The following is a 21,371-nucleotide window of genomic DNA, read 5'->3' on the forward strand; positions in this document are numbered from 1 at the left end:
CTCTCGCATCAAATAAAACTTAAGAGATACGTTAAATGCATTTATTATTTTTATGACATAATATTTACTAAATTCGAAATTAATTTATATTAATTTATTATATATATATAAATATATATATATATATAGGTTATGAGACAAATGTTATTTTAATCACCATGTACCTGATAAAAAATTTAAAACCGTATTAAGGATGTCAACAAGCAGGTTTGGGACAAGTAGAGCATTTCTTATCCTCAAATTTTAAAATTGTTCCAATCCCTATCTCCATTCTTGATTTTGTAACTTATCCCCGTCCACACAGAGACTAATAAATATAGATAATTCTTGTACCTATGATTCTTTAAAAAAATTAAAAGTACACATTGTAATTTTTTAAAATAAGTAAAAATTTAACCAATATAATTGATATCTTAATCTTTTTAATTCTTTGTTCAACAATAGTATCCAAATGGTCAAACTTTAAAATAAATCAAACATTATATTAATTAATTTTTAATACTATAATTATTAATTAGAATGGATTCACTTCCTCAGGTTTTATAATTAAACCAGATTAAACAAAATCAAACCAAACAGAAATCGAACCAGGGTAAACAAAATCCAAATCAAAATTAAACCAAAAAGGATAACACATGTAAGTGATTAGAATCGACACATCTAAAAATGAATAAAAAAGAGAATAAAGAAATATTATGGCTGGTGCAAGAATATAGTAGCCAAGAAAAACTAGGTGGAAGGTAACGATGAGGTAAGGTGATGGAGGGAAGTTACCTTTGACTCCGACGAAATGAATGGCGTGATAAAAGGAAAGAGGCGCGACAAAACAAAAGTAAGGAAAGGCAAGAGCGACACAACGAAAGTGACAATCAACTGCAATATAAACTTGAGAAAAGAATAGTGGTGAAGAGACAGAGAGAGGAGAAAGGCAAAAATAATGGGCGAGCGATGAAGAATAAAGACGGGGAATTCTTAAAAAAGGAAAGAAGGCTTTAGTTGTTGCGATTAAAGCCTAAAAATGTTTAAAAAATGTTTTAAAATTTTTAACATAAACCTAATTAATGTAAAATAAAATTTTATAATATTAAATATATATCATGTACAGATACAAATACAAAACGAGTACTATATTATCCATTCCGATCCTTATACCAAACATGTATTTCAAAATCAAACTTATTCATATCCCTATCCCCAAATTTCATACATAAACTCATTCTCATTTAGGTAAAAAATCGAGTTTTTCATTAAATTTGAGTAAAATTAACATCCTTAAAATTATATCCATTTTTATCTCTATTCTTAAAATTTAATACTCTTCTCCATCCTTATTAAGATAAAAATTAAGTTCCTATTGAGTTTAAGTAAGATTGACATCTCCATTAATTTCTTAGCCTTCATATTTGATAAAGTTTTTTATTATCTATTTACAAAAAATAAAAAAAAAAAACTAAACAATAAATAGCAAAAAGTAAAAATATTTATCAAACTAGTCCTAATTGTTATTTCTTTAATTAACTTTTATTTAATTTCAAGGTTTTTTTTATAAGCTAGAATATTTCATATACAATTTTAATTATAATTATCTAATCATACTAAAAAATTATGTAAGCATCTGTTATTTATCAGTTAATGAGTATAGGTGAATTGTGATTAATTAATTATATGTAATGCAATAATTATAGGCGATATCTTTGTTTTATAAGTTTAATTAAATTCTTAGTACAATAATTATAAATGATATGTTTTTTTTAAAGCTTTTTCTACGTGTGTTTAAGTAAATTCTAATCGTGCAAGCTTGGCCTATTGAAAACCTTGTCATAATGGGTAAATAAATCTAAAAGCACTCCATTTACCAACTTTATGGGATTTCCATGTTATCATTATTATTAGATAATGCATTACTCAAAAGGAAACCTAACAATAACAATGTTGAACCAAGCTCACTACTTAAGAAAAAGCTTAGGATTGTTAATTTGTTAGGTAAAAATAGAAGGTGACCTAATTGATCAATTAGGCAATAGCTAAAGATTCCTTTTGGTGGACTTCCAAACAAAGTTAATACTTATTAATTAACGAAAAAAACTAACTAATGATCTATATATCAAGATTTGAATGAAAAATTTCATCGTGAAATGTCTATAATAATATATATATATATAATATGGTTAAATTATGTGGAATTATTTCCTTAAACTGTGATATTTTATGTAAAAAGAATATGTTGAATTATTAGAAAAAATAATATAGATAAAATAGAAAAATGTTGCTTCAAGGTATAATTTTTTCCAGTACCATTGTCGATTTATATATGATAATTTTTCTTGTACCCTAAGAATTTTTTGATTTGTTTAAAAAAGAAAAAAGAAAAAAAATGAGTTGATAATTTTTGTATATTTGTGAAAATGAAAATCATGCGATCATCATACAATTATTTTTGAAGGGCTTTCTTGCTGAAGGAGCAATCATGAAATTGAAGCCGATAAAAATGCCAAGGGCCCAAATTGCATATGGACGTGTCACTCACCGCCATTGGAGGGCGCGTGGAGGAAAAAGCCGAATGGTGGACTCTAGGGGAGTTCCCAAAGTCAAGTCATCTAAAACAACCAAAGTAGTAATCAAAATAACTCAGTCTTCGCTCTAATTTCCTTTCATTCTATTTTCTCATCTCCATAATTCTTGAAAATTAAAAAAAAAAAAAAAAGGAAAGAGAGAGTTTCCAACGAAAATCCAGGGCTTTTTTCAGGTTTAATTACTAATCTTGATCACTAAGTTTAATTTCCCTTTATCCGATTTTCGTTCTCAATTAATTATTTTTTATTTATTTATGATTTTCATGTTGTCGACCTAGGATTTTGAACGGATCGCTATGGCAATTGCTCCGGACGAAATCACTCGCATATGCAGTCACTGGTATTTATTAGTATATAATTTTACGATCATTTTCTCTACTTAATTTTAGTTCGTTCAATTTTCGACGCAATCTGTTTCTTGTCTTCCTGATCCCAGTCCTTTTGTTTCTTTGAGCTTGAAAATTCGTTTTTTTTTTCTAAATTTTAAAATTGGGGTTGGGGAGTAACTCTTGTTGCTTGATTTGTCTAGAGTTTGTGTGTAATAGGAGATTGATTTCTTCATCAATAAATGATTAGTAATTTAAGTTGGTCAAATTAAGCTGGAAAGGGAGTGATTATAGTTGAATTACCTGCTTTGATGTCGGTTAGGACCTAAAATTATGATTGTTTGATACGTTTATGGTTGCATTGAGTTGATGTGATCATGGCCTCTGTCTTTGTTCATAGCAGAAAATCCATTGAATTATGAAATTTTAGCTTTTATTATTGGGTATTTTGAACGTTTCTAGATAATTGTTGGTAGTTTTTTTGGAGGTTCTTTCTTGGTCGTGCTAGTTTTCCATTAACAGTAACTTTGCAATCCACTTGATACTGGGAAGTGTGCTTGGCATTCGCATACTTTGAACAAAGCTTGGGGTTTCCACTTTTTACTATTTCTCATGAATGCTTTTTATTCGAAGGTACGTTGAAGTGTGCTTTTATGTTTTCCTTACATAGTTAGGAAGGTGAATATGAGTTGTGGATCAAAGATTATCATGGTTCATCTATTGCCTTGTTTTTTTGCAAGACAGAAGTTCACTATTATTTTCTGAATCTTGTTTTGATGCATGCCTTAGTTTTGAAGTGGTTCTTAATTAATTTTTAATGCTGCAACTCTATCTTTTTCTAATCCAATTTTATGAGGTTGGAGGTCCTTTCACTAAAAAATTTAACGATTTTGGAAAATACCTTGCAGAAGAAATTTTAACAGGAACTTTACCTTTTTAATGGTTCAGTGACAGGGCCATACCTTCTTCAAATATTGATTTGCATTATGCTCATTGCTCCCGTAATCTAGAAAAATGTAAAGTTTGTGGTGATATGGTTCCAAAAAGGCATGCTGAGGAACATTTCTTAAACACCCATGCTCCGGTAGGTCATTTCTGATTCCTTTCAAATGGATCAATTCTTTTATCTTGCTTGTTTTTGTTTCTCTTCTATTCCCATCATTATGATGGCTTTCTGGATGCTACTTGAGCTAGAGCTGTGAGATTGTGTGATCTGTGGATATAGCTTAATAAACAGCAATAGGTTGTAGCATGGAAATTTATCTGCATGTTGGGATTTTGCTTAGGTTGGTTTTTCCTTTTAAACTAAAATATTTGGAAGGAGGGGTAGGGAGGAATAACTAAGATGTTGATCAGGCATATTATTGGCCTTGGACTTGTGGTTTATCTGCCAAAGCTAATTGATTAAGCCTGTTTAGATTGATGAATATTTGAGTTGATATCCCCCCCCCCCCCCCCTCCTGACCATTGTGAATTCAGGTTTTCTTATCTCGGTTTGGATGCCTGAATTTGTCAACAAGGGAAGACTATTTTCTAAAAATTTAACTATAAGGTAGAACCAGTCTATCAACCTCCTCATAGAGTTAGTTAAGAGTAAACCTTTATTGTTAATTGAAGGTTTGAAACATATTAAAAGTGAAATAAAAGAGAATAAAAGGACTCCAATTAGTCCTTTAATGATTGATAATAATGGGTAGGTGTTGTCCACCACGATTTTGTTTAGCCAAGGTTGTTGTTGGGTTGGTTCAATCATGCTTTGTCTGTATGTAATGTGCAAGTGCGTATCTACTGTAAAATCTAACATAATGCATGTGATAACATTTGTGAAGCTATTGACCTCATATGTGTGCAAGCAGGTGCCCTGTTCACTATGCAGTGAGACAATGGAACGCGACATTCTAGCTATCCATAAAGGTGAAAATTGCCCCCAGAGGATTGTAACTTGTGAGTTTTGCGAGTTTCCGTTGCCTGCTATTGATCTGGCTGAGCATCAGGTACCAATTCTGAATCAGTTTTGATTCCAATGGTATATGCTAGGTGAAATTGTTACAATATTGCTGTTGCTTTGTGATTTTAGGAAGTATGTGGGAATCGGACAGAGCTGTGTCATCTGTGTAACAGATACATTAGATTGAGAGAAAGATATAACCATGAAAGTAGGTGTACTGGTATTGCAGAAAACAATGTGGGATCTTCCAGGTATTTATGCTATAATTTACGAAGTGTCGGGGTAGATATTTAATCAATTATTTCATTTCCACAAATTATTTTTCTATTTTTAAGCTTGTTATTGATGCCCTACATTGTGAAGTTATAATTTTGGCTTCATAGTATCTAGCAGGTTTGGTATCTTGCATGGTTTAGGTTAGCATTTTGTACTCATTGTAAATTTCGATCTGGAAATTGAGAACTTCTAGTTACTGGAGAGGATTTAATTAAAAGTATTCATTGCTTTCTGTTTAAGTATTGTCATACCAAGAGTCAGTTCGTTGGGTGATTGGGTTTAATGCTTTATTCTGACGTAGTGAGTGAGAATTATTTACCTAGCTTGTGATTTTATATTCATGTAGACAGTTTTATGTAATCAATGGTTGCACAAGCTATGTGTTTATTGTCCATTTCCCTCCCACCGATCAATCACAAGAAGCACAAGCCCTTGTAAACCAGGAAATAGTCCATAATTTAAGTTGTGTTCTGTCACCTGGGTGGAACTAACCTCCATTTTGGCAAAGACCATTGAAGAAAGCCTGAGAGGTTATGTTGTGCATGCCCTTGTAAGCCAGGAAATAGTGCGTAATTTAAGTTGTGTTCTGTCACCTGGATGGAACTAACCTCCATTTTGGCAAAAAGACCATTGAATAAAGCCTGAGAAGTTATGTTGTTTGACAATGTTTGAATGTATCACTGTTTTCTGAGAACTATGTCAGACTTGGCTCTTTGTTTCCTGCCTTGTCTTATGAGAATTATGTTACATCAATTATCGTGCGTTAAATTAATGGATTTGAGACCTATGGTTAGGGATGTGAGGGCAACTGAAAGGGAGCAAGATGCTCAGAGAAGGCGACCACCTGAATATTCACGGAGACGAGTGCTAGTCACCATTGCAATAACCGGCATTGCTGTTCTGTTAGGATCACTTTTTTTCCAAAAGAAGACAGACCAGTCGGGTGCATTAGCATAGTAGAGGATACACACACTGGGCTTATGTAAATCAGCTTGAGAGCTACTTATTCCATTTCTGTATCTTAAATTATTCTAGGGCATATACTATTGTTGCTGTATCAAACTGAATTCAGATTGTTATAATACAGAGTCCTGTGCAATCTTGTTTCTTGGCTTATTAATTATATATATACTAGGAAAATTCAGCTACAGATACCCTGAATTGCTTCAAATTTACCTTCATAATAAATTTATCGGCTGAATAGCCTTGCTTAAGATTTTTTCTCGTTGGGTTAATAGATTGTCCAGGGGGTTTGAGATCGCTACTCTAACACGATATATTTTGGTTTGCTTCTGAGAGTTATTAGATAAAATTTTTGGGTCTTTTCCTCAACCTTGTACGGACAATGCTATATGCATAAAAAAAAACATATACAAATATATGGGAAATATTTACATAATGTTTGTTAGGTAAATTTTTTTATTAAAATTGATTAAATAAAAATTAAAATTGAAAATAAAAATAATAGATTGACAGTTTTAATTACGTAAAATTTAAAAAAAATTTAATAAATTTTGATATAATTTTTATTGTTATATAAGTACTTATATAAATTAATTATAATGTCATTTTCAATACATTTTTTTACATATTATTGATCTTCTCATTGAATTTTATTAATTTATAGATTTGAAATTTTTATTAAAAATTTTATTAAATTATTTTTAACAAAACACTTCACAAGTTTCACTTTAAAAATTTCATATAAATTCCTTACACAAGAATATTTGCATAACTGTTTTGTGGACATGTCTTAGGTTTGATTTCTTGTACATATTTATGAACCAAAGAATCATTATCATTAACTGAGGCTGATTGATGATTGCATTAAGCGGTGAACCCTTTTTCCAGCTTGTTTTTGAAGCTCGAAAAAGAAATGGCCATTTTTTACTCAGCTTTGTAATCAGAGAGATGATTTTCTTACCTTCCAACAAATGTGATTTGACATCAGGCCCTGTGCTTTTTCTACTTTAATTCAACACGATCTCTCTCTTACAGCTTTTATTGAATTTTTTTTATTTTTTTAAGGAACAAATGTTTTTCATGTCGACATTGCAATCTATGCCTGGATGTAGAACCATGATGTTTCAGTTGACTGCACGTAGCGGCGCTTGCACGGCTTTATCTTGCAAATCAAAGACGGTTAGCGACTGAGTAAAGAATTCTCAAACAAGAAAGTAAAAAAATAAATGCTTGCAGTCAAATCCAAGTAAAGCAGACATGAAATCAATTCTTACAAGCCATGAAGTACTGTAAAATTGTTTATACCTTCTGATTGCGGAGGCAACAAGAAGATCTCCATTATATATTTGCCCGAATTCAGACGACTAGTTTTGCATTAAATAGGTTCCAGGAAAACTGGAGGATATCGTACAATGTCTATTCAAGGAGTGCAGTTGTATATTCAGGATGATCATGTAACTGAAATTTCTTCCCTGCCTACACTTTTCATCCAATATTTCTCAATGATTTTATATGTTTTATAGAAAAATTTGGCGTCTGGTCCATATTTTGATCGTTTGGTGAAAGGTGGTTTAGATTTCCAACTTTCTTTTTGGAGGAAAAGTGTAGCTATAATTCAGACTTGGCTGCATTTGGTCTAATCTTATGCAGGATCATGTCTTTCTGTTGACGTGAAATGATAAAAAGATTGATGTTGATGTATTAGTATAAATTCATGCCATGCACAGGTGATGATGGAGAATGGCATACTCCGAGTCACAATATCAAAACCAGAGGGAATTGTCACTGGAGTAAGCTATCAAGGGATCGAGAATTTGCTTGAAGTTCGTAATGAAGAATCTGATAGAGGGTGAATCTCACTGCAACTGCCATTCTTGATTTATCCATTTTATATATACTATAACGATAATCCTTTTATGGACAATAAGCTTTCTTGGGTCAAAAGAAATTGCTTCTATTTTCTTTTCTCATTTTTTCTTCCCTGCAGGTACTGGGACCTTGTTTGGAGTGAGGAAGGGACAGCAGGAACAACAGGGACCTCTTATGTGTATTGAAAAAAAAAATGCCTGCCTTTTGCTTTCTTCATATAATATCTACTTGAATCAAAGTTTTATACTAGTATTAATTTATGAAAGACCAATTAATATGCAGAATAAAAGGAGCAAAATTCAGAGTGATTGTAGAAAATGAGGAACAAGTGGAAATCTCATTCACAAGAGCATGGAGTTCTTCTTTAGAGGGCAAGCACGTTCCTCTAAGTATAGACAAAAGGTGTGCAGATGCAGCGACTCACATCTTCCTTTAGCACATTTTTAGCTCATTATGAAAAATTGAAAACATAAATTTTACTGCCGACAACAATTTTTGACCAGGTTCGTAATGCTTCGAGGATCCTCGGGGTTTTACTCCTACGCCATCTATGAGCACTTGAAAGAGTGGCCTGGTTTCAACCTGCCACAAACCAGGATCGTTTTCAAGCTTAGAAAAGACAAGTATGCAAAGTTTCCTCTAGTTTAAATGATAAGATTGAATTTTCCTTGTTCGTGTGCTCTTGAGACATAACCTGGCTGGTGAAAATTTTATTTTCCTGAAGAAATCGTTTAAAAGTTAGTGTTGGTTAGGGGTACAGGTACAAGTACAAGTACAAGTTCTATAATTCTGTTTGACGGGCTTGAATTTTGATAGATATTGGAGTGTCACTTTACAGGTTTCGCTACATGGCAGTGGCAGATAATAGGCAAAGGCGCATGCCCCTACCAGAGGACCGGTTGCCAAGAAGAAGTAGACCCCTCGCTTACCCCGAAGCTGTCCTACTTGTTCATCCAGTGGAGCCGGAGTTCAAAGGAGAGGTATACTTCTTTAGTTGTTTAATGTTTACTAAACTTAGGTTCTGTTTGAAATTTTATGGTGTTGTTCCTTTTGTATAAACTACCAAGACCTTTGAAGTTATCTGATGTGCAGGTGGATGACAAATATCAATACTCGTGTGATAACAAAGATCTTTATGTCCATGGATGGATATGCTCCGATCCACCAGTGGGGTGGTGGCAAATCACACCAAGCAATGAGTTCCGATCTGGCGGACCAATGAAACAAAACCTTACTTCTCATGTTGGTCCTACAAATCTAGCTGTAAGTAACTCCAGATAAAAAATGAAACACGTAAACATAGATATTCACCGGTCAATTTCGGATTATCCCATCAATTACAAGTATGTGATCATTGTTTTAATTGTTGAGATTTGCCTTGAATCTCAGAATTTCACATCGAAAGTTAAGTGAGTTTGAGTTTATTTTGTATCCCACATCGGGAGTTTAGTAAAAGTATAAGAGGTTTCATACTTATAAATAAGGTATTTTGTTTTTAATTTGATAATCCTAGAGAGTTAGACATCAAGAGAATAATTAAGTGAGTAGGCTATTAAAGGGTATAATTAGGTTTTGGGTTAAATTTTGAGTAAGGAGTTTTATGAGGTTTTTCTCATTCTAAAAGTCTCACAGTTATAAAGATTTATTTGTTAGTGGATTGTGTTTGGAGTAAGGCATTTTGAGTTGGGCTGAACCAATTAATTTGTGTGTTCCTATTCTTGATTTGAGCTTGCTATTTTGTGTGTGGTTGCTACGTGTGGGTGTTATTTTTTTCCAACAAGTGGTATTAAAGCGAGGTTCGAGGTTTAAAATTCATGAGCCCAAAAGATCATGAAGCAGTGTTTCAAGATGTCTGAAAAAGGTATATCAGGTATGCCTATGCCTAAGTTTGAGATTCCATTATTTGATGAAAAGAATAATTTTATGTTATGGTAAAGTACGATTCAAGATCTGTTAGTACGATTCACGCATTAGAGAGTAGTAAGCTAGAGAGAATGTCTGATGTTAATTGGAATAGGATTCAGAAGAAAGTTGTTAGTACTATTAGATTGACGTTGGCTCCAAAAGTAAAGTATAGTGTGTTGACTGAGAGTACTCCGAAAAGTTTACGGGATAAGCTTGAAGGTATTTATGCTTCGAGCTTGAGCATTGAAACTCCTTCTTTTAAGCTAGGGTTACTGGCGAGCTACAACCATTTTCCTCATTTCAACTACTTAAGAAGCAGTTACTTTTGTTTTACGATTTTTGTGAATTCCCTAAAGTAAGGAATATAAAGTACTCTCATAAAAAATGAGAGCCTAAACCCTCCTCCAAGTCTTTTCGCCCTACTTTTTTTTTTTTTTAAATCTCCATTTCCTCCATGACTTCCCCATGACATGAATGACCGGGTTTGAAAGCAAGAAATGAGAGGTCGAATGAATCACAAATCCAACCCATTAGGAGTCCCTTCACGAATGAATGTGGGACAGATATTTGAATGCTCGCTTAGGTTAACAGGGAGTCTACTAGATAGACATTATCGAATAGCACCGTTTGATGAGAGATATGAACAAGAGGTTTCGAGAAAACTAGTGTTTTTCGAATTATATATGAAGCCGGTAAGCAAACAGTGAATCCATGGGTATTTGAACCCGAGTATTCAGGAAAAAACAAATTATCGTTGACTAATAGATTATGTTTGAAGATGGATCTGTATTCTCTGAAGATGGAAGAATGTATGAGTCCTCATAATCACCTAAATGAGTTTAATAGATTGATTTCTCAATTGCTAGCGATTTCTGTTGATGAATTAAAAGATGAAGAGAAGGCTTTAATTTTACTGTCATCTTTGCCTAAATCTTATAAGCCTTTAGTTTAGACTGTGTTGGTAGGCAGGTCTACTTTGAAGTTGGATGATGTGACTGCCTTGTTGCGTGAGAATGAAAAGTTTATAGGAGCTCAGAGCTCATCACCTAGGGAGAGTACACTAGCTATAGCGGGTTTTGATCAAGGAAGGACTCAAAAGAGGATTGATGGATCAAGATAGAGATTCAAGTCAAGAGACAGAGATTACAGTGATGTAGAATGTTATTATTGTGGTGATAAAGGATATATTCAAGTGTGCTGTAGGAAGCTGAGAAGGAATATGATTACTTTTAAAAAGGCGAATGATGAGAAGAAATAAGATAAAGAAAATAGTGATACTACTGTTGTCGTGTCTGATGATGATGATGTTGTTTTGATAACTTGTGTTGATGAGACTTAGACTTTGAAAAGTGATAAAGGTTGGGTATTAGATTCAGCTGCTACAGTTCATGTTTGCAATGATAGGAGTTGCTTTGTGGAGTTGAATGAGAATGAAAAGTATGAGGATATTGTGATTGCTAACAAAGAAAAGATGCAGATTCAAGGCATTGGAAGTGTTCGCCTTAGATCTCACAATGATGTTGCTAGGATGCTTCGTCATGTAAGGTATGTACCAAGTTGTCACTACAATTTGATTGCTTTGAGTGAGTTAGCTTCTCAGGGGTACACATATTATGATAGTAATGATTGGTTAAAAGTGTACGTGATTCTACAAGGGAATAGGGTCAATAATCATTTGTACATGTTTTATGGAGGCTCAGTTGCTGAGATGCTTGTGATGAAAGAAAATAAGAAAGGTAAGCGTGTTAGCTTTGCAGATACTGTTGAAGTATTTGAAGATTCAAGTCAAGGGAGGATTTATTGGGATTTGCCTTGAATCTTAGAATCTCACATCGAAAGTTAAGTGAGTTTGAGTTTGTCTTGTATCCCATATCGGGAGTTTAGTAAAAGTATAAGGGGTTTCACCCTTATAAATAAGGTATTTTGTTTTTAGTTTGGTAATCTCATAGAGTTAGACACTAAGAGAATAGCTAAGTGAGTAGGCTATTAAATGGTGTAATTGAATTTTTGGTTAAGTTTTGAGTAAGGAGTTTTAGGAGACTTTTTTCATTCTAAAATTCTCACAGTTGTAAAGATTTATTTGTTAGTGAATTGTGTTTGGAGTAGGTTATTTTGAGTTGGGTCAAACCAAATATATTTGTGTGTTCTTATTCTTGATTTGAGCTTGCTATTTTGTGTGTGATTGCTACGTGTGGGTGTTGTTTTTCCCAACACTAATTTTGTTCGACCTTCAACCAAAATGCTTCATTTAGATGTTTCTTAGCGCTCACTACGTGGGAGAGGATATGGTGCTGAAGTTTAAACGTGGAGAGCCATGGAAGAAAGTCTTTGGCCCTGTTTTCATTTATCTCAATACTTTGATTGATAATGATGATCCACTTTGGCTATGGGAAGATGCTAAAGAACAGGTTAGAGAAACACCACAAGCCGCACTTTCTTTACTGCATAATAAACGGAACAACAACTAAAATAAAACAAATTGGGTTTCAGATGTTGACTGAAGTCCAGTCTTGGCCGTACAACTTCCCAGCTTCAGAGGATTTTCCAAAGTCAGAGCAGCGAGGTTGTGTTAGTGGTAGATTACAAGTCAGTGACAGGTAATCTCTGTTTTTTTTGGCCTCTTTACCTGCTTGGCAATGGCTTCTTTTCTTTATCGATTCTTCAGTCATTCAGTTTAGATTTTGATTAAGTTGCTTGGTTGAACCTGTTTAGGCATGTCAGCGATGACAATATATCAACAAACGGTGCTTATGTTGGATTGGCACCACCAGGGGATGTTGGCTCGTGGCAAACAGAAAGCAAGGTGAACAAATTTAACTATTTTTCCTTTTATTTGCTTGTTCTCCTCAGCATTATTTTATAAATCTGAAGCAAGAAAATGGAAAAGCCAATTATGGATGTACTATTGTACTTAAAACCTCAAACTTGGAATATCAGGGTTACCAATTCTGGACCAGAACAGATGCAGATGGCTATTTCTTGATCAGTGATGTAAGGAACGGTGACTATAATCTTTATGCTTGGGTTCCAGGTTTCATAGGGGATTACAAAAATAATGCAATAGTTACTATAACTCCAGGTATCAAATTCTTTTCTCTCTTCTTTAAACTTCTGATAGTAACATTCCCTGATACAATAAAACAAATCTCATCCCATCATGAACTATGTAATGCAGGTTGTGATATTGACATGGGTAACCTCGTCTATGAACCTCCAAGAGATGGGCCTACACTGTGGGAAATTGGCATCCCTGACAGAACTGCTGCAGAATTCTATGTTCCAGATCCTGATCCAATGTATATCAACAAACTATATGTGAACCACCCTGACCGGTTAGTTCTGTGTTGCAACTTTAATCGAGAAAACAAATATTGTATAACTTCAACATTAAGGGGTAGAGGACTAATGTAAAATCTTGATCATTTTCTTTTATCAGGTTTAGGCAATACGGATTGTGGGAAAAATACTCAGATTTATATCCTAATGGAGATTTAGTTTACACCGTTGCTGTTAGTGACTACAGAACTGATTGGTTCTTTGCTCAAGTCACCAGGTTTTCTTCTCTTCTTTTTTTTTTTTTCCATATCTTCAAAAACATCGAATCGTCATTAATTGATGTTAAAGAAGATGCAATTTTGTCATTTCAGGAAGAAGGATGAGGATAAGTATGAAGGAACTACATGGCAAATCAAGTTCAACCTCGAAAATGTAAATCAAACTGGAACCTATAAACTTCGAGTGGCTCTAGCAACCGCATATGTCGCAGAATTACAGGTCAGGATCAATAATCCGAAGGCAAATCCTCCTCTGTTTACAACTGGAGTAATCGGGCATGACAACACCATTACAAGGCATGGAATTCATGGACTATACCGGCTTTATAGCATAGATGCGAAGGGTGCTCTGCTTATGGAAGGAGAAAATACCATTTTCTTGACACAACCAATGTGTAGCAGCGCATTACAGGGGCTTATGTATGATTACATTCGTTTAGAAGCCCCGCCTTCTAACAATTCCACCAAGAAACATTGACCCTTTTTCCCAAATCAAAATAAAATGCCTGATAAATCTGTCTATCAAGCTGTATATTTAAATAACTGAAGAGGTCTTCCATATTTACATTTCCAGCTACCTGGTTGAAATAAACAAAAGCAAAAAACTGGAGTTGTATGAAAATAATGCAACATGTTACATTAATGTATGGTAGTGTACTTTGATTACTTGGATTTGTAGATTGTTTCTTTGGTATTCTGAGCTTGTAGTTCAGATGCTTCAACCTGCATTTTCTGAGCTTGTAGTTCAGCTGCTGTCGCTTCCTTCTCATGTCTTGATTTCAGCTTTTTTGCCTGCCTCCAAAAACAAGTTAATTCGAATGGGTTAATTTCACCAAGGTCGCAAGAAAGGGTGGTTCAATATGGCTTTTAATTTATATATACCTGACCAACTAAGGTGGCTTTTGACATATCGAAATCCCTCTTGCAAGGAAACTCCAAAAGCAAAGCAATCTTTCTTTGTTCGAGAAAACGCAGACGTTTCTTGCTTTCTAAGGGTGGCGGTGGCGATGGTCATCGAAGTGTTTAGCGGTGGCGAGTACTTTATCTCTTCCGTGGCAATTTCCCAACCAAACTCTCTTTGAGAACGGCATGCGAAGACTGAAAGGAAAAGGCAGATACACAAGTAAGTTTAACACGACTGAGTCTATACGTGGCAGCTTCCAAACACGCCACTGTTAGTTGTCTTCTGGCAGTCCAACAAGATGGGCTCATAGCCTGATGACAGTGGCTGAAGCCCACTAATCTTGAAGACAAATTTCAACCAATCCTAGTTCCATATAATAAAACGGCCCATTCCTTTCATGGAAAATAAATTTTTATGGATGGAAAACAAACTTACTGATAAAAAAATACTATAAAAAAATTATTCTGTTTATTTTATGTGAAAACTAAAATTAGGAAAAAAATTATAATTTCACTCAATAAGTTTTCTAAAAAAATTTTCACTATTTTTTATGCTCAATCTTTATTTCAATTAGTCTTTTGTACTACTAAATGGAAGAAAATACATATTCTTTTGTCCATGAAATAAAATAATTTCGTCTTCATTTGAGTTTTAATTTTCTAATTACATAACAAAAAAATTGGAATTATACTCGTTATTTGGCTTTTTTTGCTAGACATTACTTGGCAAGTTTAAAAGAGTCGTCGCGCCATTTAAATAACTTAATTTTTAATAATAAAATAATAAAAAAATTATTTTACCAAACTAAAAATGAATTAAATCCAATACAACTAACTTATATTTGAAAATTTCCAATATTTATTCGTTTTAAAAAATGGAAATTCCCAATATGGATCACATATGGGCCGTAATTTGGGTCAGATCCGTCAAAGCATGATGTCCAGCCCAAACCAATTTTAACCGACTCTTTCCTATAGGGCAAGAAGTAGGGGCAAAAAAGTCATTCCATCAACCCAAAACGTCGCTCCTATATATACCCTCATCTACATAATCTAGGGTATAAAAAGCCCCAAATCTTCTCCGCCCAAAAAAAATTCCCCCTTCGGAAAACCGAACGGTAATCTCCTCGCATCTTCAAAGCTCCAACATTTCCAAACATCCATAATCGTCGCCTCCAAATTTCGTAATTTCTTCCTTCAAATTCAACTCTTAAATTAGCTATTTCCCGTTTTCTTTTTTTTTTTTTTTTAATTTCTCAACATCGAGATTCAAGATTTACAATTTTTTTCTTTTTTTTTTTGGTAGATTGGGTGAATAATGGCGACGTTTGAGCTTTACCGGAGGTCAACGATCGGGATGTGCTTGACGGAGACTTTGGACGAGATGGTTTCAAACGGTACTCTCAGCCCCGAGCTCGCTATTGAGGTTCTCGTCCAGTTCGATAAGGTACTGTTAACATCTTGTTCTGCAATTTCTCTTTTTTTTCTTGTTTTTTTGTTAATTCATTAATTTCGTTTATGTTTTTGTTAGTCTATGACTGAAGCCCTGGAAAGTCAAGTGAAGAGCAAGGTTACCATTGCGGTATATTCTTTTTTAAAGGAAAAAAGAAGCTTTTTGTTTTTCTTTGTGTGGTTTAAGGTTCTAATGTGTTGCTCTTGTTTTTTTGTCTCTTGTGACCTGTGGGTTGTAATGTGTTCATTGATTGTGTAAATTGACGGTGGTTTATGGCCGTGATCTGCTGTTTACCTGTTTCTGTGAATAACTATGGTGAGATATTTTGTTTTATCTATTAATAAGTGCGGTTTTATAAGCGAAGCTGATATTAGTTTGATATGGTCGCTTGATATTCCCATCCTTGAAGAAAGCTAAATTATGACCATTCATGAATGGTAAAAGACCCCCATGTATTTAATTACTTGGGCAGGGATCAAAATCTAGCTATGTGTTGATTTTGCTACTTTAATGGTACAAGAGTTTCATATATGGTACCTGATTGTGGTGCTGGGTTATTGTTTTGTTGCAATTTGTTTGTGTTGCACTTATAAGAAGGGAGAGATAGTACGAATAACACATGAATCTTTTTTGGTAAGTGATGCCTAGATTATGTTTTTGACCCCTTATGGATTAATGAAGAATTTTGAATGGAGAACGGTGTTCAACTTCTTGTCAACTTTTATAAAATGTTTCTTATTGTTAAACCATAGCTACCTCTTGTTTTCAAAATGTTCTCTAGGACCAGTGTTGATGGTAAGAGTGCAGGGTAAACAAATCTCAGTTCCTTTTTCAAAGCCTCACTTCTTTTGCAAAAATTTTGGGTTATATTGATTTTTGGTATAATTGCTGGAGAAACATTTCAGTGACCTGAAAATATAGATTAGCAAAAAGCTTGCTTCTTGGCTAAGTTCTTTTTTTTATCATACGTAATTATTATGTATTATTTCTTTGATTTTCAATAATACTCAAAGTTGGTGGTTGGTAATGCCTCCTTTGGTTGCGCATTAGTATGTTTTCTAATATGTGGTACTTCTGTCTACAGTGGAATTTTTATCTGCCTACTGCTGCTGCCTATTTTGGCCATTTGTCATTTATAAATTTGTTATGAGGGCTTCTATTTTCTTATTAAAAAAATGTTCAAATCAACATATCCTCTGCCATTGCAATGCATAATCTGAATTGTTATTTCTATTTGAACGCTGATCCCATCTTGTATGCTACAGGGACATCTGCACACCTATAGATTCTGCGACAATGTGTGGACCTTCATCTTACAGGGTGCATCGTTTAAGAGCGAGGATTTTGTACAGAATGTTGATCGTGTGAAAATAGTAGCATGTGACTCAAAGCTGCTCTCACAATGAAATGTCAATCAGTGTTGTGTTTGATAATGGTGGAGGGGATGGTTGACTGAGATTGGACATATATTGTAAAGCCATCATCCTTTATTGGAGGAATTTTTCTTTTGTACTTCATTTTACTTTTCATTCAGATAACAGAGTGGACAACGGTGAAAATTTTAGGACAGAAAGATGGAACCTCTGTATTTATGACATGAATTTGTTTCTATTCCCCTGTCAACCTATTTCAATCTTGCACCAGCTTGAATAGGATATGGCGATGTTTGAACTTCGAAGTATCCATGTAATGAGTTGCCTGTTTGATCTTCCATTCTTGATTGAATTGATTTTTTTTTTTCTCTTTCAGTCATTCTGTACATTTATTGGCAAGTTCAGCTTGGAATGACTTTACCATCGCATCATGAAACCATTTTGATATCTATCGAGAACTGGTGAAACGCAATTTTGAATTGAAATGTTCTATTTAGAGGATGCTTTTGATCCTGCAGACAAGAAACAAGGTGCTGAAATGAACAAAAGTGCAAAAAAAAAGCTAGCCAATATTATCTCTTACTTTTTATGAAATCCCATTGTAATTCCGTTCTCCCACCACCTCTTTAAGAATCCGTCAACATTGGCAACGGTGATTTCAGAATCCGCGGGGGGAATCTATATTAGCATGAGCATCACTCGCCAAAAGTGCAGAACTTTGGCTTTCAGAATTCCCAAGCGTGACTCTAACCCGGGATCCAAACATCCGATTCTCTTCCATCTTTTCCCCAAGTTTCCTGTTCTTCAAGGAATTCCAGTACATTGGGGCCTTTTTTTTTTTGTGAGTTAGTAGTAAAGCAATGGATTCCAATCATCAGAAAAATTGAACTTTGAAAGCTATACCCTTTCTGTTAAGAAACATGTAGAACAGGAAAGGTAAAGGACTATAGTTTTGCAGGGTCGCCATTCTCTTAATAAAAGATTCCTTTTAGAAGTATCATAAATATCATACGTTGTGGTGGATACTATGCTGAATGGCAGTTGTCAGATGAATTGAACTACTTTAACCTAGACTTCAGCTCACATGTCATCAATATGGCAGTTGTCAGATGAATTGAATTACTTTAACCTAGACTTCAGCTCACATGTCATCAACTATGGACCATGGAGTCATGATTGAAGATTTGTTAGCAATGGTAATTCAATGTTTCCTTCAAGAATCTCAATCATCAGATTTTCACTTTTAAAGATATTACTGTTTTAATGCAACTATGATTTGACAAAGGAGAGTTTAATGCTTATAAATAGGGTGTTTGCCATCACACATGGTATTTCAAACCCATTTGGTTTCACTGTGTTTGCTACTAATTGTTATGGCGACCTCCAGTTCTCGAGTTCTTCATTTTCATCTCGTTGATGGAATGCAACTTCAGGTTTTGAATTTCCATTTTTTACGGATTTGATTACCATTATTGGTTGTTCTCTTAAAATAATTATTCTTTTGATACTTTGCCTTTTTTTCTGTAGGTTAATGTCTCTGGATGTTCAAGTGGGCGCAATGCAAGAGTTGAACTTCAGCTTAAAAACAGTACAAGAACTTGGATTCTTTACTGGGGTTTTGTTTACCATGGGAATTCGTAAAGCCAGCACTGAAAACCATTTTGTAAAATTTATAGATGGGTTTTTTTTTTTTTTTTTTTTTCACAAAAATTTAAAAACTTTGAAGGTTATTTCATTTTTAAGATCAAAACAAATCATCGACCTACAAAGAGATTTACGAGAATTATACCAACAAAAAATTGTGGGGATTCAAACTTGAGTATTTTACATTTAGATCCTAAATTTTAACCACTTATGTCAACCTCTATTAGCATTTTTATAAGGATTATTGGCACATCAAATCAAACAATCTTTTGAGATTCATATCCTTGTGCCCCTTTTGGAGAGTCGCTTTTTTACGGTCTTCAAAGTATAATGAAAGAGCATATCTTAGTTGCAGGAAAGCTGAATTTAATCACAAATACCTTCCCATGGCTGTATTGGTTCAAGAAGTCATTTGGGGTGATCATGCTTTTGTTATTCACACAAAAACCCCATTATCAGGGGACACTTCAGAAATATATGCAGTGGTAAGCCTCCCTTTTTGGCTCTCTATGAACTTAGTGATCCCATGAGCAGTTTTCATATATCTTCTTGGGTTAAAAACAGACTGTAAAGTAGGCTTGTGAGAGACATTGGAGGGTGCATATGTCGTTAATTTGGTTTTCGATTTTAATTTTTAATTAAAAAAACCTTCATCTAAATCTTTCTTATAATTACATCTTATGATCAAGTCTTGGGAGTTTTCTTTCTTCTTCAGTTAATGCATGTGAAGGAAACTTTCCACAAACATGTCAAAAATAAAAAAGTTGTGCATTTATATTAGGTCACTTTTGATTGAATCTTCACAACCTTTTTTCTGCATAGATGGGACCTTTGTAATCAATTTCAGCTGGTGGGACCCAAAAGAATCAAACAGTGCAACCAAAAAAGGGATACAGATGTCAGAAAGCTCTTTATCAAAAAGAATATTCGGCTGTTTTAGGCGCCCTTCTTGGTCATTTCTCAAGTCTCGTCAAAGTCCATGTTTGGCAACGTATAAACAAAGCACATTCTTTGTAGCTTGGGACATGGCTTAGTACCAAACGAGGCATAGAGAGATTTTTAGTTTCTCCAATTTGTTTTTTAGATCTCAAGAACAAAATGAAATGCGTAAGATTATCAGCACAAGTTAATCCGTAGATGATAAGAAAATGAGTTTTTTTTTATATATAAATCAGATTTAATTTTTATAAGAAACATTTTGAAATTACATCTTAAATCCACTAAATTGATAAAAAAATTCGTAATAAAAAAGCATAGAATTATTTTTGCACACTTCCATGGCTGGCCTCGACGGCATCTGTGGCGCATGCAGTAACTAAAGGTTAAGCATCCTCATCCTATGGCACTTTCCATGTTTAAGTTACGTTGGCAACTTTACGAGATCGGACTTCTTGGATTCATCGCATTTTTAATGTGATATAATTGAATTTATTATATTATTAATTAAATTTTTATATCAATTTAAATAAATTTATTTAATATAAATTTTTTATCAAAATTTATTTTAATTACAATTATAATAAATTTTTTTATCATAATTATAATAATAATTATTATTATTTTTAATTTTATCATAATTAGTTTTACCGTCTCTCTAAATAATACTTTTGTTTAAATTAAGCTTTTGTCAATTTTGGAGGTTTGTGTTTCAACACATAAGCCAATTTAATGATGACCTTTTTTTTTTTTTTTTTACCTTTCTTGATAGATTTTGCCCCTTTTTTTGTTTTTCTGAAAGTTGAGCTTGGGGAATTTGAGTAAAAATAAAAATTAAAACCATATTGATTGGTTTTATTTCGCCACAAATTATCAAGTAACATGAGTTGACCTTGTTTGCCGAGTTTCAATCGGCAAAAGAATTACAAATTACTTAATCTTTAATTAAATTAACCAGGAAGTCTTTTCACAAAAGAAATTTGTTGATGACAAATTTTCATTTGTTTTTATTTATTTTTAGAGGAATGAATACAAAACAATCAAAATCTAACGTAAATTCAATAGTGGCACTGGAAAAGTTTGGGAAATTTCGTTCCAATTTTAGGATGAATTGCTCTCCGTTTTGCTATTTTCCAGGATTGACTAATTCAAAATTAGAAGTACCATGAACCCATTTTAAAGTAACCGAAATACAACCAAAAAATTTTCATTAAAGTTATCGGTAAAGTGAATTTATAATTGAATTTAATTGATTTATATAATTATTTTAAAAATATAATATTTTCAAATTTCAATAACTATAATTTATTATTAAATTAAGTCAATAAAAATTTGGAACTCCAAGAATATATTTTTTAATGTGTTATAGAAATAAAAATAATTTTTGTCTGGTTTATTTTGTTTTGTTTTATTTAATTTTATGAAGTTTTTTTTTTATTTTAATGTATTTTATAAAAAATTATTTTATTTTTAAGTGATGCACTATGATTCTTATTTTTAAATTAAAAAATTAATTTTGAAATATATAAAAACTAAAAGAATTATGTGTTTGAAAAATAAAAAGAACATAATTTTAACATATCCATAAAAATAAATATAAACAAAGAAAACGAGATGGAAGAAATATGTTTAAAATTATACAAAATTT

The 21,371-nt window shown here is 33.3% G+C and overlaps 4 protein-coding genes across 10 annotated transcripts; 3 read left to right on the forward strand and 1 right to left on the reverse strand.

Moving 5' to 3' along the window:
* The first annotated feature begins 2,601 nt into the window (after window positions 1-2,601).
* Window positions 2,602-6,239, forward strand: LOC111315509 (uncharacterized). 4 transcript variants are annotated; one of them, XM_089749274.1, is made up of 7 exons: window positions 2,636-2,746; window positions 2,852-2,913; window positions 3,452-3,532; window positions 3,848-3,983; window positions 4,756-4,893; window positions 4,977-5,098; window positions 5,918-6,239. In XM_089749274.1, exons 3-7 carry the CDS (start codon window positions 3,516-3,518, stop codon window positions 6,078-6,080), a joined length of 576 nt encoding a protein of 191 aa, XP_089605400.1. In that variant the 5' UTR covers window positions 2,636-2,746; window positions 2,852-2,913; window positions 3,452-3,515; the 3' UTR covers window positions 6,081-6,239. The 4 variants fall into 4 exon arrangements, with proteins under 4 accessions (XP_022773015.1, XP_089605401.1, XP_089605400.1 ...); XM_022917280.2 differs by lacking the exon at window positions 3,452-3,532 and having other exon boundaries at window positions 2,602-2,746; XM_089749275.1 differs by lacking the exons at window positions 3,452-3,532; window positions 3,848-3,983 and having other exon boundaries at window positions 2,602-2,746.
* A 695-nt stretch (window positions 6,240-6,934) lies between these two features.
* On the forward strand, window positions 6,935-13,896 carry LOC111315510 (uncharacterized). Of its 2 annotated transcripts, XM_022917283.2 has the most exons (14): window positions 6,965-7,540; window positions 7,814-7,935; window positions 8,074-8,133; window positions 8,238-8,357; window positions 8,459-8,578; window positions 8,794-8,935; window positions 9,048-9,218; window positions 12,113-12,268; window positions 12,351-12,457; window positions 12,573-12,663; window positions 12,798-12,939; window positions 13,036-13,192; window positions 13,297-13,413; window positions 13,508-13,896. In XM_022917283.2, the coding sequence occupies exons 1-14, from the start codon at window positions 7,499-7,501 to the stop codon at window positions 13,890-13,892; spliced, it is 1,932 nt and encodes a 643-aa protein (XP_022773018.2). In that variant the 5' UTR covers window positions 6,965-7,498; the 3' UTR covers window positions 13,893-13,896. The 2 variants fall into 2 exon arrangements, with proteins under 2 accessions (XP_022773017.2, XP_022773018.2); XM_022917282.2 differs by having other exon boundaries at window positions 6,935-7,540; window positions 12,798-13,192.
* Window positions 13,897-13,904: 8 nt separating this feature from the next.
* LOC111315512 (uncharacterized) lies at window positions 13,905-14,543 on the reverse strand (the record flags this gene model as incomplete). Its single annotated transcript, XM_089749315.1, has 2 exons — window positions 13,905-14,210; window positions 14,302-14,543. Coding segments are annotated over 2 exons (375 nt in total), but the record flags the coding sequence as incomplete, so codon positions are not given.
* An 813-nt stretch (window positions 14,544-15,356) lies between these two features.
* LOC111315513 (transcription initiation factor IIA subunit 2-like) lies at window positions 15,357-17,483 on the forward strand. Of its 3 annotated transcripts, none has more exons than XM_022917284.2 (4): window positions 15,357-15,501; window positions 15,624-15,764; window positions 15,849-15,899; window positions 17,036-17,483. In XM_022917284.2, exons 2-4 carry the CDS (start codon window positions 15,636-15,638, stop codon window positions 17,174-17,176), a joined length of 321 nt encoding a protein of 106 aa, XP_022773019.1. In that variant the 5' UTR covers window positions 15,357-15,501; window positions 15,624-15,635; the 3' UTR covers window positions 17,177-17,483. The 3 variants fall into 3 exon arrangements, with proteins under 3 accessions (XP_022773019.1, XP_022773021.1, XP_022773020.1); XM_022917285.2 differs by having other exon boundaries at window positions 15,380-15,435; XM_022917286.2 differs by lacking the exon at window positions 15,849-15,899.
* The last annotated feature ends 3,888 nt before the right edge of the window (window positions 17,484-21,371 follow it).

Source organism: Durio zibethinus, chromosome 20, assembly GCF_047325235.1.
Source record: "Durio zibethinus cultivar Kanyao isolate XHJ-2024 chromosome 20, ASM4732523v1, whole genome shotgun sequence".
Taxonomy (NCBI): Eukaryota; Viridiplantae; Streptophyta; class Magnoliopsida; order Malvales; family Malvaceae; genus Durio; species Durio zibethinus.